General features: G+C 38.3%; 1 protein-coding gene across 1 annotated transcript in view; it reads right to left on the bottom strand.

The window, feature by feature from the left end:
- LOC106906402 (uncharacterized) overlaps positions 1-9,590 on the bottom strand; it is a 78,119-nt gene extending 68,529 nt beyond the window's left edge. The window contains exon 1 of the mRNA XM_088012349.1: positions 9,302-9,590. Within this exon, the coding sequence (XP_087868475.1) occupies positions 9,302-9,322 (21 nt within the window). The 5' untranslated portion in view covers positions 9,323-9,590. The remainder of the gene's footprint in view (positions 1-9,301) is intronic.
- Positions 9,591-9,801: the final 211 nt, after the last annotated feature.

Below are 9,801 nucleotides of genomic sequence, written 5' to 3' on the forward strand. Positions count from 1 at the left end.
TCAGTCCAATTTTTCATATTTGAGCATCCCTAACAGTTGCTTTTTTGTAGTTTAGAAAACTAACCTGTAACAATAATAGCTCACTTTCTAAGTTAACCAGAAGAAAAGTTATAGAAAAATCTGAAATTATATTGAATTTAATAACAAAGAGGCAGGCTCACAAATATGCTTATAAAAAATGTCTACAATCCAGCTTTTAGTTTATGTATTCATCTTCAGTGAGTTTAATAGATTAATTAAACTCACCTTGCCACCTAACCCGTCACGCTTTGGGTTTGAAAATACGGGAAATGCCGCCTGGAGTGGGAGGAGAGGGCGAATGAACGAACGTAAGATGGGGTGGAGGGGAGGAAATAGACCAGCGGACTGACAAACCGTTAGACCGGGGGACGAACACGGGGGGAAGCAATACGGGATATTTACGACACCTTCACTGGTCACACTCAGAAACTCACCAGCCATGTATGATGCGCTCCGCCACCCGTTTCTTCAGACCGGGATATGAAATTTATTGTGTGGTTCGTCGGTAAAGCTACATTTACACGGTAAGCATCAGCTACTCAGCCGCCCGCCCTGTTCAGTCTATCCGCTCACCTCAGCGCTCTTCCCGCCGTTCGCTTTCAACCAGCAGCCCCGGAGGAGAAATGCTGCCGTACTCCAGGCATTCCCCAGTCATTTTAAGGATGCTTATTGGTTCCTCAAAAACGATAAAAAGTCAGGCATTATCATCAATCAATAAAATCCCCACGGGCCAATCTTGAAGATTGGACTTTATGCCGCTGAGACTTAGCTTTTGTCAACAACTCAGAGGCGGAAGTGAGAGCTCCGCGCAACGCAAATGAAGTCCCGGCCGGAACACGGTGCGCTAACTAATAAAACATAAATTAACGAAGCTTCGAGGCAGGTACATTTTCCTCGAGGAATTTTAGTAATCGAGGTACTCGAATCATTCGAGGAATCGTTTCAGCCCTAAATCACTTAATTACAATATTGCTTCGACGTTTTCGGAGATGTCTGCTCCCGCTGCATTAACAGCCAGCTCCCCTCGCCAGCTGTCAGCTGACTGGCGCTCCAGGTTTGGCACACCGAGAGAGAACCCATGTCTCCCGGCAAATCATTTTAAAAACTCCTGATAGTTTTCCCCTATGAGCGGAGGTGAAACACAGATATTAAGCCAGGTAATAGCTGGTTCACTAAAGTATTTTATTTATTCCTCAGCAAATGGGTTTGACTGATTAAAGCTAAGCCTTGCTGCATTTCATTTGTTTGCTGCATTTCATTTGTGGTTGTATTCTTTTTTGTTTGCGTCTCTTTTTTGTTTGCTGCAGTTCATTTGAGCGCGTCTTTTTTTTGGCCACCGTAGATATTTGCTGGAAAGTGCAACGTCTCCCCTTTCAGAAGCCGTTGGAATTTTTCAGATAGCACTACGTGTGGCGGAATTACGGTACTGCAAATTTAGATGCGTCGCTGCCGACACGTTCCAGTCTAGCCTGGAGACTACAGTTTGGTTGAGGTGGACCGTTTGGTCAAAAGCCGGAAATCCGGCTCCCGGCCAGAGCTCTTTAAGCCCTGTCACATCTAAGGCTGTAATACATCACAAGAATATCATCTTTGAAATATCACTGTGCAATCTTTATATCGCAAAGAAGTGTTTGAAGTGAAGGAATTGTGCTATGAATTTGTATTTTTCATGCTAGTGCGATATTTAACCAGTTGGACAGCAGATCCTCACAACAGACACAAAAGACTTTGCTCAAAACTCTAAAGGCCACGACAATGGAAGTGCAGATGAGAAGGAAAGAAAATAAGACAAATTTCACAACTGATCATCATTGCAATATTTATCCATCACCATCATCACTGCATTATTCTCTAATAGTTTTGGAGGGTTAAGATATAAATTTTATAGTTATATATTTTTTATTTATTTTACTTAACTTTCAATATTTCTCTCCATTTTCCAAAACTTTGAGTCGCTTTTGTTTTGTTTGTTTTTTCAACATTAAAAGCCATCAGACTGCTGCACAGCTTTCTGTCACAAGCAGATAAAACAATGTACTTAGACATGTTTTATGTTTTTTAACAATTTAATGATTTTGGAATTTGGACACCAATATGTTGTGAATTCCAGATAAATGGAGTCTTGTTTTTTGCATAACCCAGAAATCGGAATCAGTAGTAACTGTTTTGACTGTTTCATGTACTGGGAGTGGCATAAAAGAGATTACTTTAATAATAGCCTTTATTAAAGCCACAAAAAGCTCAGAGAACAGTTTCCACATTTCAGGATTTTAATTTTAATGATATTTTAAAAACCAAGGCCAGAGGTTCCCATTATCTTTTAAGAGACAAACAGCCTTTTTGTGCAACATTTTCATACAAGTAACCTGAAGTCAATATAAGAGGGGGTACCCAAAAGTTTCCAGAATGACGCTGCTGCCGCGCAGTTTTCATAGTACACGATTCTGCCATTAGTTATTTGTTCAACCACGCCTTCTCAGTCAGTGTGCCAAGTGGCGTTGATGCAAAAGATTTTGTCTACCCGCAGTGAATTTTCTTGGAAGAACTGTTTTGTCCAGCCGTCGTTTTTCTTCATGGAGAAGTTTTATGAGCAGCGCGCGGCTGTTAAGTTTTGCTTCCTGCTTGGGAAAAAAGCATCGGAAACCGTTCAAATGTTGAAGACCACTTACAAGGATGACGCATTTTATCGGAGGATTTGGGCATGTCACTGCAAAGTTTGTGCCGCAGCTCTTGACTGATCAACAGAAAGAGCGTCGCATCGAAACATGCCGTGCCATGAAAGAACATGCCGAAACCGACCCAGAATTTTTTTCTAAAATTATTACGGGAGATGAGTCTTGGTGCTATGCTTACGACCCGGAAACCAAACAACAATCAAGCCACTGGAAGACGCCATCCTTGCCCCGCACCAAAAAGGCTCGTCAAGTGAAGTCCAATGTGAAGACAATTGTCATTTCTTTTTTTGATGCAAAAGGGATTGTGCACTTGGAATTCGTTCCAACAGGTCAGACCGTGAACCCGGTTTTCTACTTGGGGGTTCTCAAGAGGTTGCGCAACAGTGTGCGGCAAAAAAGGCCCGAAATGTGGCAGTCTGGTGATTGGTTTTCCACCACGACAATGCCCCAGCTCATACCGCCATCTCGGTGACCACTTTCGTGGCAAGAAACGACATGGCTGTCTTGCCCCACCCACCCTATTCACCCGATATGGCTCCCAGTGACTTTTTTTTTTATTCCCACGAATGAAGAGGAACCTCAAGGGGAAGCATTTCGCTGACATAGAGGAGGTGAAGAGGAAAACGATGGAGGCGCTTGCAGACATCAAAGTAGATGACTTTAAAAAAATGTTTCGAACAATGGCAGATGAGATTTGACAAGTGTATTGCCGCTAAGGGAGATTACTTTGAAGGAGATTGAAGGAATTTTGTACAAAAGAATAAATACACACTTCAACAACAACTTTTCTGGAAACTTTTGGGTACCCCCTCGTATTATGTGCCATCATAAATACATGAGAACTAAATGAAATACATCAATGTCAAACTGACTCTGAACAGCTCTCCATTTTAAAGCTACTTGTACTCACTCTGAATACTCACTTTACAAAAACACCATGCTGTACTGAAACAGTTTTTGCCTCGTTTTCACTGAAATATAACAACCCTCATTTAAATTTAGGTTATTTTGCAGTTTAATGTATATTTTGAAATCAGTGAAATGACAGGACACATTATAGAAAATTTGAACATTTCAAGCAACATGCATCAACTTGCTGCATGAAAATAATGCAGCAAGTTGATGCATTAGGTGGATACACTTTTTCCTAGAAGAAGCACAACAAAAAAGAAAACTCTACTTCAGGTTCTTAGAGATTCTCGATGGATTTGCTTACAGTAATAACAAACAAAAGAAAATCTAATTTTCTCTAGTGAATGATGAAAAATGAAAAACTGGTTCTGGCCTAATATGGATCTATTGGCCCATATTAGGCCAATATACAGAAATATCTCAAGACCTATATGAATTGCATCATTCACCAAGAACTGGCAAAAATATTGTAAATTAATTTACAATTTATTTTTAAATTAAATTGTAAATTTAATTTACAATTTAATTTAGTAAATTATGTTACAAAATTATTGTAACATAATTTTGATCATATTAAACACTCCTAAAAGAAAGTAGAAAGAAGTCCCGTCTATTAATTCTAAAACTCCAATACTGAACATTGTAGTTGTTTTTGTACTTTTAAACTTCAGTAACCATAAAATGTTAACACAATGTTTAAACTGTACCCACTTGGAAGATAGATTTGGGGTGGTACTAGTAAAAAAGATCATTCCAAGGTGACTTGCAAGCCTTTCAGTTAGAAATTGGTAATTTAAGGTTAAATACAATATTCATGTCTTATAATTATAAATAGATAGCAGTTTGATGGAAAACCACTCAGGGTTTCTCTCAGAAAACTTGCTGAGCCCAGTGACTGGTGCACTGAGGTGCTCCACCAGCGGCCCACTGTGTTTTTTATGATGCTATGAGTTTAGTCTTTGAGTTTCAGCTCCGTTTGTTCGCCAATACATCTAAGTAAATAATAGTTATCACTGATTGCTTTTAAGGTTGGCCAATTAAACTACCGTCCCTCTTTAGATTTCTCCAAATCTATGCTGAAATGCTGTTTGTGTTGCTGATATTCTGAAAAGCAAATCAAATTCCCCTCTAAATCAAATTCTGCTCAAGGACTCATACAACCTTGGGCCGGCCCTGCATGATGAGCTAAATCTGCTGCACTGTGCATCTCTCTGCTGGATACAGAGAGACAAACAGGGAAATTCATTTATGTGGCTTTAGTAATTCTTCCATTTTGTGCCTATTGAGTTTTTAACAACTACCAGAGAGACTGGTTTGGTTGCCCAAGCTTTATGGGATGAGTTTTTTTGGAAACCCTTGTGGCCACGCGCAGCAACTCTACCTGACTATAAGTAGATAAAACATTTGATATGGCACAGTTTGATGAATCTTGTCACCGCAAAACTTATAAAGGATAAAAAAAATAAAACCAGCATGCTGCGTGACTATGAGGCGAGTGCAACAGCTTCTCCACAGGCTGGACTACTGGCCCACTAATGCACCAAGGAATACATAAGTAAACTTCATCAGCGCAGACACAGAGCTAACAGGAAGCGTGTGTGAGATGTAAATGCACACACCGCACAGAATTCTTTGTTCACGTAACCTATATTAACAATGCACACCTCTGAAAACGCAACTATGGGTTATATTTGCAGTAGAGATGTGCCGATCAGGTTTTTTCCTCCCGATACCGATACCGATCACCCATGAGGGCCGATCACCGATACCGATCACATAATGATTTTATTTTTTTTATCATAAACACTACCGGTTACATTATGTGGAAAAAGGAACCATGAATTCACCTTAATTTAGACAAAAACTTGTTTTTAATAACTTTTTTCAAGAAGAAAACTAAACAAAACAGGCATTGTGCAAATTGTACTGCTATTGATAATACTATCTTTAACAGACTGATAACATATGAAGGCTCTGAAGAGGCTAAATAATACAAAGAGCCAAAATAAAACCTCTCAACATTGCCAAAAAAATTCAAGTATGAAACTTAACATTCAAAGGCAAAAACAGGTTCCATACAATAAACAATCCAGAGTTACTGAATGAAAACTTCCTGATAGCATGGCGGCTAGCTGATTACTGCTAGCTCTGATTGGCTGTTTCTGACTGAGCGGAGTAATTATGCAGAACAGGGAGGAGATCGATTATTTTTTTATCTGTCTCATGTTAGGACAACGAAAGTTTTAATACGCATGTAAAATGTATTTTTTAAGTTAGATGCTGCAGCTTTAAGCAGAGGTTCGGTGTGAGAGTCACTACCAGGTGGAGCAGAAGCGAAGCTTCGTCTGTGAAATATTACTACCTGTAGCGTAGCAGCGGTTCAACAGCGAGAGCAGAACCAGCGTCTGACATCGCAGCTCGAAGACTTAAATAATTTTGCGGGTTATTTGTTTAGCTTTCTGACCGTCATGCTAATCCGGGTGAGTGTTTGTAGCTGTGCGCTGCTTTACCTGCCATCTGATCCTCCGTATGTCTTTTTTACTGCAGTGAGCCTCGATGTAGCCAATCTCCGTCAAGTATGGCATTGTTTTTATGTCGTATTAGCTTCGTTGTGTTGATGCATTTTGACATGCTTCAATTTTCCGCTGCAACACGCAAACTTCCCCATTCACTCAGTGCGATATAGTTCCACATCGCTTAGGATTTGTTGCTGCGCGTTTGCACAGTGAAGGAAAGGGGAGACCAGCTGCACAGGCAGGCTGGAAATGAGATGCAGGTGATTGGTATCGGCAACAAGAGCCAATGATCACCGATCATGCACTTTTTCACGAAAATCGGCCCGATTATGATCGGTGACCGATCGATCGGCACACCTCTAATTTGCAGTTCACATTGAACTGCGCAAGCAGAGCAAATGCATTGGCTTTTAAATCTGGCTAATACCTTGATAAAGAATTATCCAAAGGAACATGAGTTCTCACATGGGATTGATATAAATCTCAATGTTACATCTGATTCAAAAAAAATTTTTAATTGCTCACTTTTAGCTTTATTGATTATTTTTGTCATTTTAACACTGACACTTTAATTTTTAAAGAAAAACAGATGAGATATAACACACAAAACTAAAACAATCATAAACCTATTTAATGTAATTACTGTTCACTGACTAAACATTCAGGGGAAGGGAAAGGTAGTAATTATTTCATTATTATTGTTGCATTTATGGGATATGCGTGGGGCTAAATTTCAGACCATGTATTTACCAGTTAATCATTTCAGTTTCAGGACAGTTGCAGGAAAATGACCATAAAGTAAGAAAATACTTTAAGATTAATATGTTTTTTATTTTGTATTGCCAGTCAAACTAGAAATAAATATATAGTTTTTAAATGCATTTCAAGGTGATTGGTATTCTAGAGTCTTACTTTTTAATAATAAACTCAGTGTCAAATTTTATTCATAATTAGGCCACTTAAACTTTATTTAATTATTAGTTATTTTTTAATTCTAAAAAATATTTTTAGCAAGCCCACTGACTGAATTAAAATGCATATCATTAATTTTTCATTTTATTTGTGTTTTTTATGTTTTGTTAGCTCATTTATTATTGTTTTCTGAATATAATATTTCCTTTTTGGGTTCAAAATTAAAATAATTTTTCCCTTTATACTGACTGAACTGATTTTTTATAAGACTGTCAATTCCTTTTTTCAAGACGCCATGCATTTAATTACAAACTCTAAACTTAAATACCATTTAAATAAAGCCTCATGTAAACCCATGGTTCATCAGATTTGCATACTAAGCATTTCTAAAAACTGGTCACATTTAACAATTAATGTTTTTGTGTTGCCTAAATTAATAACTAATTTTTCCAGCTTTTCCAGTAATATTATTCATTTACATTCCGATTTGCTTTACGTTTTCTTTTTTGCGACACTGCAACATAAAATGGCTGTTATTTTGTGTGCACAGAATAACCTTTATAATAACTTCTGAATATTGTAGAAGTAAGCAACTTTAGCCATCAGCTGGATTTAAAAAAATGTTTTTGGCCCAGATCACCATCAGGCATGTTGCTAATTTATTCTCTGATGGTTGAGCTGTAATTATGAGCAGTGAAACAAAGAAAAAATACTACAAGAAAGCAATTTATGTGTTGTTTGACTCCCTAAATCTGCAGTGTGCATGTATTTAACATGATTACAGTGTCGATGCATGATAAATACCATCATAAAGTGAGCAGGCTGGGTAATAAACATACTATTATGCAGTGTGGCAGTGTTGTATGGATATCACAGAGCTCCAGCCTTTTTTTTTGTGGGCCTGGGGGAGGGCCAGCTGAAGCATTGCTCCAGCCTAGCGGCAGGCAGGAAAATAAAAGCCACATAATATAATCTGAGCAGTGAACACACACACACAGGAATTTAAGATGGAAACCCTTAATCTGCACCATGCCCGAGTCAGTTCTCGTGATATTTCTCTCAATTTTTAGTACAGTTTTCAGAACAAGAGCGAAAGAGGAAGGAGGGAATAAAACATGAATATCAATACTAAAATGTCCCCTGCTTTGTACAATGAATAAATAAACCAACAAATAAAATCCAGCCAGCACTACTGACCTTGGCTATATCCTGTTATTGAAAAAAAAGTGACAACTTCACCTCTAGTGAAAACTATACAAAAAAGATCTCCATTTCTCTCCTGAATTAATATTTAAACAAGGATATTATTAAAAACACACAGCCAAACTAAAATCAATAGATTTCTGTGAAAAATAAATTAGTTGTATACTAAGTAACCACACACACACACACACACACACATTCATTGCTCTATGTGAGAGTCCTCTGCATGTTTCTTGGCTTTTTAAGGCGGGACTATGAACCAGTTATTTCAAGTACAGAAACGTACACAATATTAACATTACTCCTTAAAAACTGCTGGAGACAAAATGTCGGGGTGGATTTGGTGATAATAATATCAATATGCTGCTTCCTATTATTATTATTTCAACGAACTGCTGCTCCACCTACCAGTCGATGTCGAGGGAAAAATATGTATATTTGAATGTGCAATATTGCGTCGGTAAAAATATATTTTAATAAAAATAAAAATAAAAATGGCGACGCGGCGGTTAGCTAAAAATGTGACCGAGCTGAAAAAGTTTCCTGATATTTTCAGGCAGGGGGAGAAAAAAAAAGGAGGGCAGAAATTTTTATTTTTATTTCAAGCTAATGCGGGTGGGGGTTGGTAGCCGGGAGACTAATGTCGACACGACACTCACACACAAAGAAATTAATCATTAACACGGAGAAAATATCTGCGATATTAAACTGAAATTTAACGGCTGCCTTCCAGGCGACAGCCCCGAAGAAATAACCAGTCTGTTTCGGCCTGAAAAGCATAACTATGTGTTTATCTGCCACCTCCAGAGGTGGAAGAGGGGGGTTGAAAAAAAAAAGTTGAGGCTAGCTGAATAAAGTTGTAATTGCAGTCAGACCAACTCTCGGTGGCTGATATGAGAAAACAATCAATACGACACCGCTAAATTCGGCTAAAATAAAGGCGGAAATTGACTCGATTTTACACAGACGTATGGTTAAAATATCCCCGGGTCAACGTATTGTCAAATCTGCGTTCAAAAACTGATAAAAACGACATTTATTTAGAAATTATATCGGCGTTACCTGTATTGCATTGTGCTCCATTGCAGTCCTGCATTCCCTCTCAGTGAGGCCCCTCTCTCCGGTTACACCGCCGGGACACGCCGACACGCAAACAAACGCACCACAGAGGAGGAGGGGAAAAAATAAAAAAGAAAGGCTTTTCTTCTATCCTACTTTTTTCTCTTTTTTAAATGGGTGGAAATGGCACGGGATCTAGGTGTGGCCAAAGTTTGCCACAAAGTACAACTCCATACGAAAATCACATTTAAAGGGGGGCATTTTTACTTCACTAACATGACGTATTTCCGACTGAAACGGAATACGAGGGCGGGGTTAAGATAAAAAAAAATCTAAAATCGAATAAAAATCCATTTGTTGTTGCATTTACCAGCATATTATCGCAGATATCCTGAAATTGTCAAACATCTTATCTCTGTGCACTCACGTAAATTAGATTAACTTATAATGTTAATAAAGTGCATTCACACACAACTTTCTTTAAAGTTAGCACCCTTAACACT

The sequence above is a fragment of the Poecilia mexicana genome, unplaced genomic scaffold (genome assembly GCF_051168715.1).
Source record: "Poecilia mexicana isolate PSO_F unplaced genomic scaffold, ASM5116871v1 scaffold_14, whole genome shotgun sequence".
Lineage (NCBI taxonomy): Eukaryota > Metazoa > Chordata > Actinopteri > Cyprinodontiformes > Poeciliidae > Poecilia > Poecilia mexicana.